A 19,285-nucleotide genomic window follows, 5' to 3' on the forward strand; every position below is an offset into this window, starting at 1 on the left:
CAACAGATGGACCCCAAGTATTAAAAAAGCTGTTCATTTTTGAATAATTAACTTATAACAATTGATCCTTAGAAAGTAAAAAAAAGTTAATCGTTATTTAGAAATTTCACAGTTACACATGACTAAAATGTCCAGTACTTAAACGGAAGAATACAGAAGCTGCCAATTCTAGTTTAACTACTAACTTTAAAGTGGTTTTGAGAAATATATACATTTTAAACAGTTACGAGACATTTTATAATAGTGTGAGAGAGAGAGAGAGAGTATCATAACATGCAACAGTTCTCCCAGCGAACCGCGCCCACTGAACTCCAGACTCCTCCTCGGTGTGACGGTGCGTGCCCTGCGTCTCTGCGCTCCTCTCTTTCCCCTACACACCAGACTCATCCAGACCACAGACATGGCTCCATAAGGGTGCACATGGCGGCTAGCAGCCATGAACCAAAAAACAACTCACCAAAAACTACAGATGCATCTCCGATTTGACTGAATGTCGATTTGATCAACTTCCACATCCGCCGCAATATTCTTCAGTCCGGTTTTCAGCATTCGGGAGAGGCTGACTGCTTGCAACTCTCTCTCTGTCTTCATTTTCTTCTGACAATTTTACTTTCTTACTCAACCCGAAATTAACAGTAGATATCATATTAACCAACAACAGTCATGGGTGTGCAGGGTTTCCAGGAATACATAGAGAAGCACTGCCCCAATGCCGTGGTGCCGGTGGAGCTCCAGAAACTCGCCCGCGGGAGTATGGTCGGCGGCGGCAGACAGAGACCCCCTCAAACTCCGCTCCGGCTGCTAGTGGACGCCGAGAACTGCCTGCACCGGCTCTACGGCGGATTCTACACCGACTGGGTGAGCGGGGGCCAGTGGAACCACATGCTCGGGTACCTCGCCGCCCTCGCCAAAGCCTGTTTCAACGGCAACATCGAGCTGCTAGTGTGCTTCAATGGCGCCCTGGAGAAAGGCCGTCTCCACGAGTGGGTCAAGCGACAGGTGAACGAGAGACAGACTGCCCAGCAGATCGTCAGCCACGTCCAAAACAAGGGTACCCCGCCACCCAAGGTCTGGTTCCTGCCCCCCGTGTGTATGGCCCACTGCATCCGCCTGGCGCTCCTCAGGTTCCACATCGGGGTGAGTAACGACAGATGCTCGCTGTGTTTTTTACATAAGCAGCCATTAGCTTAGCAGAACCAGATCAAGTTAAGTGCTCGTTTTACAAGACAGGAGGTTGTCAGCTAGCAGGTGGACTAGACTGCTTTCTTGTTGTGTATCTAGACCAACAAAACAACTTAAGGTGGTTTGCTGGTCTTAGTTGGTACAATTAGTCTCACAGCCTGATCAAGCAAAAAGTTCCCCAAAGCCATCTGAAGACAGTAGTTAGTTAGACCAGACTAGCTAATCAAAATAAGCTGTCTGTGAAACTGTTTTCTTCAGATTTTAATCAAGACCTAACCTGGTTTTGATTTGGCATTATTATTAGAAACAGACATGGTTAAACTAAGATCAGCAGCTGGTTTAAGCTGGTCTCACAGCCTGACCAAGCTGAAAAGTTCCCCAAACCCATCTGAAACCAGCCAGTAGACCAAACTTGGCTGTTAGTGAAACTGCATTATACATATGTAAACCAGTGTAGGTCTTAAATCATAATACAGTGGTATTATGCAGCTGGTTTGTTTTTTTGTTTTAGCAACCAGTAGCAGCTGGTTTGTTTTTCCCTGACTGAGTGACTGAAAGTGCCCAGTACCTCTTTACAAACCAACATACAGACCAGCGAGTCAGCTCAGGCTGGTTTAAGATGCTTTTTTAAGCAGGGATCCAACTTATTGGATCATAAATGCTTTGGTTGGGTGTGACAGGTCTTGGGCACAAATCTGTATGACATGCTGCTGGTATCTGATCAGATCTCATTTCCACAGACATTTGGGGAACATGGAGATGTCAGCAGTACAGGATGAAACTGGCATGTTAGTCTATGAGTCGGTGTTTTAGAAATGAGTTTAAAAGCAAATCCAAAACTGTGTCTGTCAGTGCATGCAAATCTACAATACTTAACATTTGTACACCTTTATTTTACAATGATATTACAGAAGAATCAATAAAGGCAACTGATTAAAAGTAAGCACAAGTAAATAAATACAAAAAGACAACATTTCAAAATCAAGCAATGCAGTAAAGTGTAAAAATAATAATAAAAAAAAATATTATTATTAAACAATAATTAAAGACAATGTCTGTCTACTCATTAATAACCTTATACCGCAACAACCAAATACAAATCTCTCAGAATAGAATAAAGACATGCGTTTATGTATGAATGCTGAAATGAAGCCATGTAGTAGTAGGTTGTGCTGGGAAAAAGAAGCGCCTCCTCTGCTCTGCTGTGATTGGCTGATAGGTCACACTCTTGTGACACAAGAAAAGTAAGCACTGCTCTGTGATTGGCTGCATGCTCCCTGCGTCACTTCTGCTGAGGTTTAGCAGCCGTACAGGCTGTGACTAAGTTTATTGGCCCTGTTTTGACCAGAGAGACACATAACACTTGAGATTCTTGCCCATGAGTGCTTTTATTTGCATTTATTTATTTAGTTCATTTATCAGTTAAACCCCAGTAAACATCCTCTTGCTCAATGTATAGTTTTAAGAAGAATCATCTCTTCATTGATTTGTTGAAATTGTGCTGATCGATTAAAGCATTTGAAAAATATGATACAATTAAAAAACCCAACCTTTCGTGGAAATCTGTGAAAGCCTGGAGTATAGTCAATCTCATAAATGTAAATTAGTTTTTCTAACGAGCCTTCCTGTAATTTTCTTTTTCACTCAGGTTGTCCAGACCATCGAGGATCATCACCAGGAAGTGATTGCCTTATTTCGAGAAAATGGGTTCCATGCCCTGGTTGCCTATGATTCTGATTACGCCCTTTGCAACATCCCGTACTACTTCAGTGCCCATGCTCTCAAACTCAGCCGCAATGGAAAAAGCCTCACCACCAGCCAATACCTGATGCACGAAGTAGCCAAGCAACTTAATCTCAATCCAAATCGTTTTGTCATCTTTGCTTCACTTTTAGGTAGGTTTGTAGGATTGCCTGTCAGTGGTCAAGTCAAAAGGACATCTACATTGGCCCTATTTGCCTAATGCATGTTCTTAGTCATATTGTCAATGATTCAGCTGTGCATGTTTTTCTGAAGACAAAATAGTTTGCCTTTATCCTACACAAACTTTGGGGAAATTAATAGTCTTATTCAGTAAGGTTGTTCTACGTTGATTAAAAGTGTTATGTACATATAGTTACAAAAAGAAAAAAAAAATCAAAAATCATGGTTTTCCCACAAAAATACTAAGCAATGCTATTGTTTTTAACATTAATAATAATAATAGGGAATGTTTCTTGAACAGCAAGCTTATTAGAACGATTTCTGAAGGATCATGTGACACTGACAACTGGAGTAATTTCTGCTGAAAATTCAGCTTTGCCATTACAGGAGTAAATGAAAAACGTTACAGTTTTAACTGTTGAATTATGTATGTATTTTTTTGGATCAAATAAATGCAGCCTTGGTGCATTACTTAATCTAACTGACCCCAAACTATATGCATGTAAGATAAGGCTAGTAAATGCTGTGCAAGTCATTTGTGAATGGATTTATGTTGACTATATACATTTTTTTTTTTTTTTTAAAGGTAATTGAAATTCCAACTTTTTTGACTCTCAGTAGAGAGTAGAAGAATGGCTCAAATGTTATCAATAGTGTCACAAATCATTACATTTCAGATCTGATGAATGTTTTCCAGCTGCAAGTTAATACTTCTGCAATACATGCTTAAATAACTCAATTCTATTTTTATAGGGAATCACATACTGCCTGATGAAGACTTGGCTGCCTTTCACTGGAGTTTACTTGGCCCTGAGCACCCTTTAGCATCCTTGAAGGTAAAGCCACACAAAAAAAAGATAAAAGTCATTTACCTGTTTATATAATACCTAGCACTGAATAGCCAGTTAGCTATTTAAGAACTGTTTTGCAAACATGCATTCAGCCTGACTCCATTCTGGTATTCCAGTTGAATATTATTTTTTACTTGTATATGCATCACACAGTGGAAATAAATGTGTTTTGTATAATAATTCAAATATTTCAAGGTTTTCTACATTGACTAGGACATGTTTAAAGGGTGTAAAAATAAGACCCGCAGTTACCAGGCGCTGTGACCAGTTTCCCTGACAACCAGATTGAAATGGGGTCTGGCAAATAACTAATCAGGACCATGCAAAATCACACCAGCATTGTCCTCAACGTGTACCCTTTTGGTTTTAAATACTCAGACTTTGGGGTTGTGTTTATAGTTGGCAATTACTTTTATAATAAGCCTGTTAAGTGGCAGTTTATGATATGCATTGTCAATTAAGCAGATAAACCTAATGCTTTTTTGTAAATTTGTCGGACTGTACCCAGTCAGATATGTACTCCTATGATGCCCATCACATTTTAAGCAGAAGGAGCCTTTGCTGGGGGTGTGATGGGTTGTTTTCTCTAACGCAGGTCCGTGCCCACCAACTCGTTCTTCCTCCATGTGATGTTGTCATAAGAGCCGTGGCAGACTATGTCCGCAACCTACAAGATGTCCATGACCTGGAAGCTATCGCTAAAGACATATTCAAGCACTCCCAGGTAAGATAACACACCATTGTTGGACGTTTAACAGGATACATCACCCCAAAATTGAAAATTCTGTCATCATTTACTCAACCCCGTGTAGGGCTGCATAATTAATCAGGATAAAAACAAAATCACGTTATGGCTTAGTGTGATCATCAAATCGGAAAGGCTGTGATTTTAATCTATCTCTCTCCCTATATATATATATATATATATATATATATATATATATATATATATAGATATGTATATATATATATATAGATATGTATATATACATATATCTATATATATATATATATCTCAGCAAACAATATCTAGGGGGAAAAATAGCCTATTAAGTCTAAATATTTATGTATCTGTCACTGTGATGAACACCATAGTGAATACAAAAATCTGAATGGCAATTTCAATCATTTAAACACTTTATGAAACTGAAAGCTGTTTTGTTTCCGGGATAACAGCTGCATTATGTTTAGAGCATCTCTCACGTGTTCTGCCATGTGCTTCTCCGCGCTTGTTTACATCAGAGTACACACGCGTCTTAAGGCAGCATACAGCGGTGTTGTGTATTGTGAGCAGTTGATGGGAAAAGTATTCTTAAAGTGCATTCAAAATTCTGAATAATTTCTTATAAATAATTATTCCTGGTAGTTTGAAGTTCCCACGATAACAATATAAAGTCATATACATTTAAACTATAATGAATGACAAAATGTTCATTTTTGGGGGAACTATCAACTAGCAAGAATTGTGGACAGTAAGTGCTAATTCTGTGGCTTTGCATTCTAGTCTCGAACTGATGAAAAAGTTGTCCGTTTCAAAAAAGCAGTGGAGTATTACGCCACCGCCAGCAAGCTCCCTCACTTTCCCCCTTATTTAGGTAAGATTGTCAATGTTTTTGATTTTCCCTCTCTAACAGAACGTCATCTGTTCCTGTTGGTTGGTTCTGGTTAAATTATTGGAGCAGGACAAGTGTACTAATGCTCGCCTGGTGCTGTATTTTCCTGTCTGTGTTTGACGCCAGGTTTTAGAGGCACGCTCTGTCTCTTTCTTAACCGTCTCTCTGTTTCAGCCCTCACAATAATGTGAGAAATTTTCCCACTTTCCTCAGACCTTGTGTGCACTCGGAATGGCCTCTGTGCCCTGTGAATACAAATGGGCTTCTTTAGAAAGGACTCTCGCACAGAAAGCTGCCGGTCTGGAAGAACTCTCTTTAGCTCGCCTGAAAACTTTCAAAAGGTTCATTGAAAGGGTGTCAGGTGAACATTATAAGATGAGAGAAGAATTAAATTCAGCATCTTCCAATCAGTGAGAGCATGTTTGACAAATTATATTTGTTGGTTTGTAGAACTATAATAATCTTCAATCAAATTCAGACAGACTGACATTTTGCATGATTTAAATATTCTGGTGTTGTTCGAATGGTATGGATGTGGGCTGTTTCTCACTGTGCCTACACATATTTTGAATGCATCAAGGTCAGTTTCCAGGGTGGGTGGACATGCGGTATAACTAGAATCTCAGTTAGGGCTTTTTCAGCATTCAAAAATATGTCTTTTCTGGGAATGGTTGTTTTTCTTTCCAAGTTTCTCTACATTTTTTTCCGTTTTTGCTCCTGTGATTGATCCAGATTCTTTTCGACATTTGTATGCCCACAGTCAGACCAAATCAGATGGGATTGCCAGCAGCACTGCAGATGCTTAACATTCCAGGCAAACCTGGGGTGAGTACCATTTCACCATTATGGTCCATCCTGAATAACTCACGCTTACGTGTTTCTCTTCATTCTCCCAGGTCCAGCATGGCTATTCCGGCCCTCCGTTGGCCGAACCTGTCCATGAGGCGGACCCGTCAGCTAAAGGGCTCCTAGAACAGAACAGCTACAGCGACATTCCTAATGACGGGAAGCAGCACACGCCGCTCTACGAGAGGTTGTCCCCCATCAACTCCAACCACACAGACCCAGCCTTCTTCATCACCTCGTCCACATCCTCGTCCTCCGAGAATGAAGAAAACACAGGCTCCACTGCCAAGTGAGTAACCAAGAACAAGGGAATGTATGTAGGATATGCTGACTTTTAAAAAAGGCTTCTTCTGTTATTGGGCAAAATCTAAAAATATGGTTTATTGGTATCTGGCTGAATTTTAATATTGGTGCATCCATTTCTTTCTGAAAAGTAGCCACGTAAGTGACCGCAAGGGATGGGACAAACAGAGAAACCAGATGGACAACATCCCAGAAGGAGACCATGGGGACCAAAATAAAGTGGGTCGACTTTTTAGCTCTATGTGTTAAAATCTTATATGCTGGTTAAAATATAACTTGATAGACAAGCTTGATGCAATAATGTTATATCTATTTGAATTCTTTCATTTCTCTTTCAGTCTGATCTTTCTGTGACCTCCCATGTAAACCAAGGTCCAGAGGGGAAAGGTCACATAGGGGTCAAGGCCCAAATTCCATCCCTCCTTTCTATGCCAACAAGAAATCACATGGATATTACCACTCCCCCTTTACCAATGGTGGCCCCAGAAGTGCTACGAGTCGCTGAGCACAGACACAAAAAGGGCCTCATGTACCCATATATTTACCATGTTCTTACCAAGGTCAGATTTTAGTTACTAGCAACTCAGCTGTAACTTTGAAACTAAACCTTCTTAAACTGTTATGGTTGACAGTGTTTGATGGGTATTTTTTGCAGGGTGAGATAAAGTTATCTGTCACCATAGAGGATGAAGCTAACAAAGAACTACCCTCTGCGGTGCAGCTGTACCGGCCAGTACGTCAGTATGTTTACGGGGTGCTCTTCAGCCTGGCCGAGGCCAAAAAGAAGGCAGAGAGACTCGCCATGAGGAGAAATCACCTCCCCGACTGTGAGTAACCGAGCTACACAGCTAAGTTGGAACAATCCAACGATCATAAGTATCGCTAATAAGGAAACCTCTAACAGTTCTCTGTGTTTTGATAAAATGTTTTGGAAATACCAGTTTTTTTTTTTTTTTGGAGTACCAAGGCAATTTGGTAAGCTATTGGCATTTTGGCCAATTTATGAATTGCAATTTTGTTACATAACCTTCATGGAGAGACCATCTGTTTAATGTAATCAATATTCATGAGCCAGACCTTTACCAAATTTACAAAAAAGCCAACATTTTGAAGATATTTCAGAATCAATCTATTTACATGAAGCAGCATCATAGGATTTTGCATCTTCCCTAATTGTATTATTCAGAAATTTCAATATTAGGTTGCCCAAATTTTTTATTTGTCCACTATTAAAATAAGCGATTTCATGTAGTCGTCATTGAAATGTTAAAGTTAAATTTTTTATTATATTTAATAATTTTATAATGTAGCAAAATGCATTAAATATTGAAAAAAAAAATTTTTTTTATTATCATTATTAATAATTTTTGCCATGAATATGGCCTTTGATGTAGATTTGGTGTTAAAAAAATAAATAAAATGATAATAAGAAAAATAATTCCTCACACCTGGGATAAATCTGCATTAAATTAGTAAAAAAGACTAGCTAGTATAGTCATAATATATAGACTGTTCTGAATTTTGCGGTCTAAAGCAGCTGTTAAATGTTACTTTTATTTGATTCCTGCATATTTCTGGATTTTTTTATGTTGTTTTGACATAATTGGAATTGGTTCTAAACTACCAACCCTGCTCTTAATGCCTAAATTCTCTCTTGGGGCCTGTAGAGGGCTCATTTAATCATTCAGAGAGTGCACTTGAGTGTTGACATTAGCTTGTTATTCTAGGCTGTAGCTGGGCAAATTAATTTCAATAATTAGCATCATTCAAAAACTAATATTAGCTGTTGACATTCTTTTTTGTTTTCTGATATTAGAATAATGATACTTGTTTTGGAAATTAGAATACAAGATATGAAAGTAGAAGAGCTAAACACTGGCAGATCTACTGTGAGCTTGGGAGTTAAGCAGCATATACTATTACTACACAACTAGGCAAAAAAGATTAATTGCCAAATTCACAGTGGAAAAAGAACTTGACTACCCATGATTCACCAATCTGAAGATTTTAAAAAAAAATTTGTATTATAATATCATCTTTTGCCGATTTTCCCTCAATATTTTAATGATTTTTTTAAATGTCTTAGACAAATTCCCCAGTTAAGCTTTTTTGATCTCTCTTTGTAGATCCAACAGTGATAATCAAAGAATGGGCTGCTTACAAAGGCAAATCTCCACACACCCCTGAACTGGTGGAAGCTCTTCCTTTCCGGGAGTGGACCTGCCCAAACCTGAAGAAACTCTGGCTGGGCAAGGCGGTGGAGGACAAGAACCGGAGGATGAGGGCTTTCTTGGCCTGCATGAGGTCGGACACTCCAGCTATGCTGAACCCTGCCAATGTCCCCACATCTCTTATAGTGCTGTGTTGTGTGCTACGGTAAGAATCGAAACAATTACGTAAGACATAAAAAACATTATGGAACATTGTTAAATGCTTTCCCAGAATTAAAGATGGTTTAATCCAATGAAGAAAGGGCCTTCAGGATCAGCCTCTTCAGCTCTTGTTTTTTCACTCCTTTGTGTTTTACTTCAGGTTTATGTTACAATGGCCAGGAGTAAGAATTTTGCGTCGTAACGAACTTGACGCTTTCCTAGCTCAAGCACTTTCTCCTAAACTTTATGAGCCTGACCAGCTGCAGGATCTGAAGGTGATTTATGTGGAGAAATATGCATGAGGAGGAGTGTCCAGAGAATACCCACAAACCCACATTCCCGTTCACATCAAGGCATATGTGACTAAACATCATGAACAAAAATACTTACAAAAAGTTGTGCCCAAAATTACTCTGACAGAGTAAAATATGCTGACAGATTTGTCATTCTCTGAAAAAAAAAAAATATATATATATATATTTTCTTTTTTTGTCAAATGAACATGAAACAAAAATTGTAATATCCGCAAACAGTTATTAGTATGCGAAGCTATTTGGCCAGTATGATAACGGTAACAAAAGTAAAGTTTACTATAATCAGAATGTCTATATAAGTTTGATACCTGAATTAATTTTTTAGTATCCAAACTGAAAAATCTTTTTAGCCATTTAAAATATGAAATTAAAATTATTAAATATTCTGTTAAGGAGTTAAAAGTTATAATATTAGTTTTAAATCTTGTGTATGGTGTTTCACAATTCAGATTTGGTGTGAATGGCCCACATTTCTTTCCAGTTTATTTAATAATCTGATAAAGATATGTTTGTGTATTAACGTATTTAAAACAATAAGTGGGGTTTTAGGTATTTTTCTGGATACTTCTTACTTTGTAAGAACTCCTGCCAGGCTGATTGGCCTTAATGCTTTGTAAAAGCATGTTTTCATCTGATTGGCTTTGCTGGAAAAGACTTGGCATTTGAGCAACCTGAGTGCTAGGAATGTAGTCTTTTTGTGTAGATGGTTTACTTAGCTAGCTGAGCTGCTTTTTTCTGTGCATTTCAGTCAGTGTGGCTGTGAGCTCATAAAAACATGTAGACCATCCACACAGCAGGCTGTGCTATTTTGTGGCTGTCCATGTCTGTCAGTCTGTATGCGCTTTTTGCTTCGCTGCTGCCATTGCAGGTTGCTCTCAATGGCTGAATTGGCTGGATTTGTTCCTGCATTAGTCTACATGTATGGATAGATTTGTTCATGCTTGCTTTGTGCTTTGGCTGAGGGGGGAGGGGCTGTTATCTGCTGGGTTGTGTAACATGTAGCTGCTTATTTAACCTCAAGAGCTTTGTTTGACTGTCACTGCATCTGTCGCCGCCAGATTGATAACCTGGATCCACGCGGCGTTCAGCTGGCTGCTCTTTTTATGAGCGGCGTGGATATGGCGCTGTTTGCCAATGACGTGTGTGGGCAGCCCATTCCCTGGGAACACTGCTGTCCGTGGATGTATTTTGATGGCAAGCTGCTACAGAGTAAACTCATCCGGGCCAGCAGGAACAAGGCCCCACTCATTGACCTCTGTGATGGTCAGGTACAAGCAGCACAGCACCACTGCGTTTATTTACATGCATAAGAGTCTCAAAGCCATTACAGAATGATTTAACACTGACCTCAAACTGACACACCAGATTGAAGTACTACAGCAGAAAAGATTGATGATAGAACTGTGTGATGGGGGTGGATTGAAACCAATTATGGCTTCAGTACACTACCAGCCTCTGGTCCTTTTTTTGAGATTGAGACCAATTTTGGCTTCGGTGCGCTAGCAGACTTTAGTACTTCATTATTGATACTGATTCCGAAGGCAACAAATAAACAACCTTGGGTGGCTGAAGAAATTCAAGCAGGGCTGTCAATATGTTTAGTAATTCCAGGTCAATAAAATTATATATATCTTTTTTTATTGTAACATTTTCATACATTTAGTTTATTTTTAAACGGTAAAAGCAAACTCTGTAAATTTGGTTTTTGGCAAATCATTATACTACCTCTATTACTACTGTTCAAATGTTTAACGTCAAGAAATTAATACTTTTATTCATCAAGGACACATTACATTAATCAAAAGTGATAGTAAAGATTTAATTTATAAAATCTATAATGTATTATACTGTGTGTGTGTGTGTGTGTGTGTGTGTGTGTGTGTGTGTGTGTGTCTTTGAAGACTGGAGTATTAACAATGAAAATTTAGCTTTGCATCACAGGAAAAATATATGTTTTAAAATATATTAAAGAGCCAGTAAGATGAAAATTCTAAGCTTCCTATCACTGTTTATAAGTCCTGTACAATAGTTTTAAATCCATCCAAGGTTAAAAAACATTGTCATTTTGTCAAAATATCATTTTATAATTACCTCAATTCTCAGAGATCCCCAAACGGTTCGCGCGAAGCTGTTCAAAAGATTCAGTTTCCTTAAACCACACCTTTCGGTAGCATACTGTGTTCTGATTGGTCAACTGACATAGTCAGTTTTGGATTGGTTGTTCCGCACACAACTTCATGGTAAACAATGCGTTAGCATCTTTTTGGGGTGAATTATGTCTTATTCCTCTCATCGCGAAGCAAACAGTAAAATAAAAAACTTGAACAGTCTCGCAGCTTTTTCTTCTGTGTGTGCGTATTCAAGCTGCGCGCTTCAGTTTGAATCTGAATAGAGCGTTCAGTGCGGGGGCTTGGTCACATTAGATATAATGAAGGGAGACGTGAAAAACGGACATCGCGTTGCTTTCATATGGATTACTTTATCACAGAATATCTGTTAGCAGCACTTATTTAGTTTTAAAGAAGACGTCAAGCTTTCTATAGATATCTCTCTCATGTCTCTTCGTTGAGTATTCACGGCGTTACACTTCATTTTAATGACGTGTTTGTAAATGAAGATCAGCGCAGAGAAAGGCTGCAGACAGCACACATACTGATAAGACGCTCGGGAGAAAACAAACACATAACTTCATAATCATACTTCGCGTTGTGATTCGGAGATACTCGTTGGTCTAAATAAAGTTGGTAATGAACCCTCTTTTATGGCCAAACGCTTTGAAAATCCCGACTTGTACTCACCGAGATTAGAAAAGCAGTCATCAGTGAAATGTTGTGAACACAACAAAAGGGATTTGTTGTGCTGCTCTGGTATTGTGGTAAAAATGAATTTTAGCCATTGGTTCTTCTGATCTTCATTCTTTGGCAGTGAAAATAAAACAAACTTGCCTTTACAATTAAAAACACACTGTCTCCTCGACATGATGCTATCACACCAACCAGAGCGTCTGTGTGGGGGGGTGGGGCAGGTCAGAGTTCCATTTCTCCCAAGACGGTAGGCGGAGATTATTATGCAAAGTGTTCCTAGTGACGTACATAGAGATGGGCAAAAGATTTGAAATCTATTAACGACTCGTTTCAGCGATTCAGAGTCGACTCCTTACTTTAGAAGCCAATAACTTGTGTACTTTTTGGTTTAATTACTTTGCACATTGTTTACACTGATGGACAGCTACATCATGCACTGTAATATAGGTAATTTTTGATTTCCCATCTGTGTGGCTCTTTAAAATAGAAAACAGGTATTCTAATAAAATTTCACAATATTCGTTTTTACTGTTTCTCTGATGAAATAAATGCAGCCATAGTAAGAATAAGAGATTTCTTTAAAATAAATTCAGTCTTACCATCCCCAAACTTTTGGACTGTAGTGTATATATAAAATACATTTATACTACTTTGTAAATAAAATACAGCTATAATAGGCATATTGTATATTAAAAGACCTTGGCAAGAGGTGCTCTCACATATTTAATTTTAGCAAAAACAGAATACAAATTAAATCTACAATTAATATTTAATTATTTTAGCAAAAACAAATATACATGTTCTGCTTTAGAATTTTTAACAAATATGTATTTGGAGGTGAAATGTTACTTGTTGAGCCTTCAGTCTTCAGTGCACTTTCGTTTATGGTGCTGTAACTCATTATAATTTATTGCTTTGCCCAGTATATATACTTGTAATATTTACTCAACTGTTAACCATTAATCCACAGCGTTGAGTTTGTTGATAGCTTTATATATAAGACAGAAATTGTACTTACAAATCTGGGTTTGCAATCTAACAGAGATAAAATTTACATGTAACTCCTTGTGTTCCCCAGACTGAACTAGTTGCCAAGGTGGAGAAGATGCATCAGAGTATCCTGGAGGGTCTGAACTTCTCTCGGCCACCCCAGCCGATCGCATTCCCCCCTCCACCACCACACGCAATGCCTTTCTACCCCCCCAACAGCACCTTCTACCCTCCACCTCCTCTGCCCCCACTGCATGGCAGAGGCAGGGGCATGCCTGGTAAGAATGATTGTTGGATTAATTGGCAAATGTAAGCAAAATACCAAACAGTTTTTGTTAGTAATTGATGATTTCGTAGTTTAGTTTTGAAAATGTTTAAACAATAATAATGCTTTTTATAAGTAACATGTTTATACCATGTTTACTACTAGGATGTAATAGTGAGAAACAATCACTGAGTGGTTTTGTGAACTTGATCAATCCATTCTTTGCTATGGGTGTGCGATATATATCATCTGCGATAATATCGTAATTGTTATTTTAACGATGTGCGATTTTACATTATCAAGTATTTTGCAAAAACCATTAAAGTGCCCCATTTTGGATTTTTGAAAATTACCTTTCACGCAGTGTGTAACACAGCTCCTGCAAAGTTTTAAATCTAAAAGTGGACCGTGTATAAAGTTATTGTCTCTCAAAAGAAAGAGTCAACTTGGAGTCATTGAAGCGAGACGTTTTTAAAACGAATCCCTAGCCGTTTCATGTTGATGTCAGCATGAAACATTAGTATATTGCCCACCCACCCCTTGTTGGTCTTCTCGCATTGGTCTAAATAAAAAAGGTAAATTCATTCTTTGCCACTAGGTGCCACTTTTGGAGTGGTAAAATAGCTGTTTCCATGGTAACGGCTGTACATAAAGCAGCACTTCGCTCACAAAAACTGCTTTATCAGGCATTACAGGCAAGATGAAATTAAAATGAGTCCAATCGAACCATTCAGTGCAGATTAGCGACACGCAAAAGAGGGGGTGGAAAAATTAATCGTTGAGCGAATCGTCTGGGAGTAAGGTAAAAATAAATGCATTTTATAAGACAATGAAAGTGTTTTTTACCTTGTGTGCATGTCAACCTGTTGTTGGAGACTCCCAAAACCAAAATATGACCTTTCATAACCCATAATAAGGGTATTTTTAAACACCCAAACAGTGTATTTCACTCATTATGTGACGTTAAGACTAGTGCGCATTTTAATTGTGTTCTTTCACTGCATGATTCAGTTTATAAAAATACATTTAGAATTATATCACAAATTCAAGATATGTGGGCAGAAAATCTATATATTTATACCCCTTTATATAGTTGATAAATATTTTTTTTATTTTATTATTCACTAATTAAATGTAAGAATTTGATTCATAAGAAAATAAACTTAAAAAAAAGGGGGAAAAAGGATTTATAAAGGTAAATATGCCCATAAAATAAAAGTTGAACTTACCACCACACAGAATATGAAGAATATCAAAAACTTTATAAGTCAGCTTTTCATGGTAGTCTTTAAGATACTATCACAATAACACCCTTAGCAAAATATTGTCTTAATATCATTATCGATAAAATCCTTGTAAATAGTGAGATTTTTTTTTTTTGGCAATATGGCACACCCCTATTCTTTGCGAATATCTGGCTCAAAAATACATTCCTCTCTTAAATGTGATTAGCTGAAGCAGCTAAACCTGTTTGATTGGTCTTTTAATGATGGGGTTTCTTAAAAGAGTTATTAAAGTTATGTTGTTCATTTAATTCTTCTCAAATAGGGCTTCAAGCCATCCCCTCACAGGGTGGTAAGCTTGAGATTGCAGGCACAGTGGTGGGTCAATGGTCTGGTAGTCGTCGTGGAAGAGGAAGAGCCTCGTTTCCCATACAGTTAGTGTCAGTTGGTGGACCAACCAGAGGGTAAGCATTACATTTTTAGTACATTCTTAGTTTTTATAGATAAATTGACATGTTATATATATATATACTCTTAGTAATGCTTCTCTTATCCCTACTGTATTCTAAATGGACTTACTTGCTCACTCACTTTTTTTTTGATAATATAAATTGAGTGTTTTTCTCTGAACAGTCGTCCAAGAGGTGTGATTTCTACTCCTGTTATAAGGACCTTTGGTCGAGGAACCAAATACCACACTAGAGGGTTCAAGAGTCAGGGAACATACCAGGTGAATCTTATTGTTTCCTACATTTTAAAATAACAAGAATACATATGCTGGTTCAAAAGTTTGGAGTAATAGCTGCTAAAAAATTCTGTTTATGCCATCACAGAAATAAATAGTTTTAAAAGATACTGAAATAGAAATTGGTTATTTTAAATTTTTTCATAGCATTACTGTATTTTTGATCAAATAAATGCAGCCTTGGTGAGCATAAGAGACTTGTTTCAAAACCATAAAAAAAACATAAGACCACAAACTTTTGAATTAGTTTATTAGTTTCAGGGGTCACATGTCCTGATGTTTACGTTATTAAAATGCAGTGTATGGTTATTCTTCAAAAATCAGTGATGGCATAATTTTGGATCGGACTGATGCATACTGACAGTAAAAAATGTTGCAAAATTAATTTTAACAGAGCAAGCCTGCATATGTTGCCTCAACCAATGAAGTGATAAAAGACAGAAAGATGCCGAAGTTGGGGACACCGCACCTGCCCTTAGAAGGGTCCACAGCAGCAGAGAACGGCTTGGTGGAGGGTAAAGAGGCAGACCAGCTCAATGGGAACGAAGGGGAAAGCAGGGCTACAAACCAACCTGAAAGTGCCTTTAGCAACGAATCTAAAATGTGCAATACTAATCTTCATTTAAATGCACTAAATGAAAATGGCGAGGGCTGCAGAGATGAAGCTCTGGGCACTGCTGTCTTAAAAACAGAAGAGTAAACCTATTTTTATAGAGAGGGTGAAGGTTGATGGACAGTTACGTGTTAAGGAATATCTGGAAGGATGGAAAACCTACAGTTGGCGTACATTCTTTCCTCTCCGAAAGCGATAAATGAGGACTTACAACTTTTTGAAATCCTTCTTTGACATCAGCGAGTTTAAACCACAAAGTAACGATGAGGAAACCTCTCGGTAAAACATAGATATACAAGTCGTATAGAGAGTCGTACCAGTTTAATGATAAAAGACGGTGTGCTCCCGCATCAACGTTTTTCAAAACTGGTTACATTAAATTATTTTACTTTCTCGATGAAATGCAGAAACCGAAAAAAACGATTTTCATTTGCCAATCTTTAAGTTTTAGCAAGTTGAGATTCAAGTACTATATATATATATATATATATATATATATATATATATATATATATATATATATGCCATTGTAATTGAGTTTGTATTGTCACAGTAAATGCTTTTTTATTGATTGAAAACGTAAAACTCACGATTTGAAAAAAACTAAACCAAGAATTTATTTCTCACATATCATCACTGTGAGTTTACTTGTGTTTTAAACGTGTGATTGTTTTGACATTGAGAAAGTAGTAATTACTGCTGCATCTTAAGTTCTGATCATTTCAATATGTCATACATTAGCGATTATAGGTAATGTAAAAAAATGGTTAGACAAATCTCACAAGTTGCAAATTCGCTCTTGAAAAACACCAATGTCTCTTTCCGTGTCAGAAAATGCCATGCACCAGTGGTTTGTTGAATCAAACGTAGCACATTAGTACAACTGTCTCAGCTAAACTTTCTGCATGGCTCACGATTAACAGAAAAAGCAAAAAAAAAAACATAATGGTGTATAGTTATAATGCATGTTATCCTATTTCTTCCTTCATTACAAATACCGTGCCCATCTGCAAAATTTTTAAGAGCTGATAATCAGTAATAGTCCTATAAAAGGTGTTAATGGTTAGTCAGTAACTGATTTGCGCTAACCTTAAATTTATTATTTCTGTGATTTATTGACCTCTGTTGCATTTACTCCAACATTATCTAGCCACTTGAAATATTGTTAATCCTGGTGTACTCATCACTGTATACATTATTGTTCTCTGTTGCTGTTTTCCAGTCATACTAGCAAACCATCTCTAAAAGAAAAATGGAAAAAATGGCTTCAATCTTAACCCCGCCCCCACACCCTTTCTTAGCTCGGCAACAAGTTTTGCGAAACGTTCAACCCTCCCATTTGAGAATTTAGACTAAGCAAGTACACTTGTAATCATTTTGATGTTTACTTTAATGTTTTCAGAATTTATAAACATACTTCTAAATGAGAGTCATTACTTCTCCATCTAAACCTGATGCTTTTCATTGCACATTAGTGATCAGAAATATGGTGTATTCCCCTCAGTCCCCGCCGCAAGTCTAAGTAGGTTACCTTGATGTAAGTTGAGCAGAGTTTCTTCCTAACTTATGGCTTGTAAAAGAATGAACTACTGTTGGGTTTGAGTGACTGTTGATAGTTTGTGGTGTGATGTATTTGAAGGAAATTGAACGCAACTTACAATGCTTAATAAAAGTCTTTATTCTTTTAGAATAATTCGTTTTGTATATGTGTGTTTTTAAGGGTTGATGGCTTGCCATCTTAAACTTTCCTAAGTTTTTACTACAGGTTGCACATGCCTCTTTCCATGCTATCACAGTATTATAGCAACAGCATGGGGATGTTTTGGGCCCCCTGCTGGAGAATAATCTGTCAAGTCATGATCTTTAGTTAAAGCTCCATGAAAACAACAGTTCGATAACAGAGTTTCTGCAGGTTTCAATATGGTCTTGAGTCTTAATTTACCCTTCCATAAATTAAAGCCTAAACTCATAAAGCCAGTGCACTACTTTTCTGCATGAAAAAATTGCAAATTGAACATCTGATATCTTGGTTTGGAGAAACTGAATACAATTATGTGAGCTAATGTTAAAACAAGAACAACATCTATCAATGGGGTATGGAAACTTGTTTTCCCTTTGAATTGAGTTGATTTATCTGAGCCTACTGGCAGACATTTGTTCGTGTTGTAATTATAAACTCACTTTTTGATCAATTTCTCATAAAACAAGACATGTATGTATCTTGATTTAAGAATCTTTAGACATTTGCACTAGAAAACAAAAATATTGAGGAGGAAAATCTTTTTTTCAGTATGATTACATTTTGTTGGAAGTTGTATTTTCAAACTTTGAGGAACTGCTAATACATTTAGAGATCATATCGATGTGTTCCATTGCTTGGTCTTAAAGAGTCTTAAAATATATCAAGACTTACCTTTGAAAAACCTAGAAAACCCTGTATAAATATAAAATGTTAAATATTTTTATAATTTAAAAAAAAAGAATTATAATTTCTGACCTTTTTTGTATTCTGCAAACCAAATGCCAAATTTAACTTTCTTCCTTTTTTTCTGAGTTTGACTTTGTGGAACCCTTGAGAACCATAAGAAGTTGACATTAGCACAGTGAGAGGTGGAAGTCTGAACACTACACCAAATCTCTATCCCAGACCATCTAGCACCACCAATAGGTCAAATTTGCTCGTTTGTGTTGTAACTGAACTGTGTGAACACAGCTGACCAAATTTGATTTTAATATTCACCTCACTATATATATATATGTATATTACACACACACTCACACACACACAGTTGAAGTCAAGATTTTACATACACCTTGCAAAATCAATGTGTTTCAAATACTCACTGATGCTCCAGAAGGAAAAACAATGCATTGAGCCGGGGGGAGAAAACCTTTTGAATTTGAGGCCATTTTTAAAAATTCAACTTATTTTCTCCTGTGGACTATTTAAATTTATTTTATGTGAAACATCTTATTCGGGTCAGTAGGCTACTATACAAACAATAACATGCTTTTTGTATGATCCCTCTCATTTTGGTAAAATAATTTAAATGTAAAAACAGTAGCAAGGTGTATGTAAACTTTTGACTTAAACTGTGTGTGTGTGTGTGTGTGTGTGTGTGTATTATGGATGTGTGCATGCGTAATTTTTTTTTTTTTTTACTTTATGCGTGTTTAATAACTAATCATTAATAATAATAATATGTAGCAGAAATTTAAATGAGAAGCTTATCAAAACTTG

General features: G+C 37.2%; 1 protein-coding gene across 3 annotated transcripts; it reads left to right on the top strand.

Annotated features, from left to right (window-relative positions):
- Positions 1 to 313: 313 nt before the first annotated feature.
- On the top strand, positions 314 to 17,737 carry LOC113111106 (constitutive coactivator of PPAR-gamma-like protein 1). 3 transcript variants are annotated; one of them, XM_026275576.1, is made up of 18 exons: positions 314 to 1,137; positions 2,831 to 3,077; positions 3,859 to 3,941; positions 4,552 to 4,680; positions 5,461 to 5,551; positions 6,330 to 6,394; positions 6,466 to 6,704; positions 6,850 to 6,937; positions 7,057 to 7,278; positions 7,374 to 7,545; positions 8,845 to 9,094; positions 9,251 to 9,365; positions 10,463 to 10,672; positions 13,287 to 13,476; positions 15,012 to 15,150; positions 15,320 to 15,416; positions 15,826 to 15,989; positions 16,089 to 17,737. In XM_026275576.1, exons 1-18 carry the CDS (start codon positions 664 to 666, stop codon positions 16,129 to 16,131), a joined length of 3,018 nt encoding a protein of 1,005 aa, XP_026131361.1. In that variant the 5' UTR covers positions 314 to 663; the 3' UTR covers positions 16,132 to 17,737. The 3 variants fall into 3 exon arrangements, with proteins under 3 accessions (XP_026131361.1, XP_026131359.1, XP_026131360.1); XM_026275574.1 differs by having other exon boundaries at positions 315 to 1,137; positions 15,826 to 17,737; XM_026275575.1 differs by having other exon boundaries at positions 315 to 1,137; positions 6,853 to 6,937; positions 15,826 to 17,737.
- The last annotated feature ends 1,548 nt before the right edge of the window (positions 17,738 to 19,285 follow it).

This window comes from Carassius auratus, chromosome 11, assembly GCF_003368295.1.
Source record: "Carassius auratus strain Wakin chromosome 11, ASM336829v1, whole genome shotgun sequence".
NCBI lineage: Eukaryota > Metazoa > Chordata > Actinopteri > Cypriniformes > Cyprinidae > Carassius > Carassius auratus.

Excerpts from the sequence above, each read along its gene's own strand:
- LOC113111106 (XM_026275574.1), top strand. The coding sequence starts at position 664 with ATGGGTGTGCAGGGTTTCCAGGAATACATAGAGAAGCACTGCCCCAAT. Across the intron at positions 6,395-6,465 it reads ACATTCCAGGCAAACCTGGG|GTCCAGCATGGCTATTCCGG; the intron begins GTGAGTACCATT and ends TCATTCTCCCAG. Across the intron at positions 13,477-15,011 it reads CAGAGGCAGGGGCATGCCTG|GGCTTCAAGCCATCCCCTCA; the intron begins GTAAGAATGATT and ends CTTCTCAAATAG.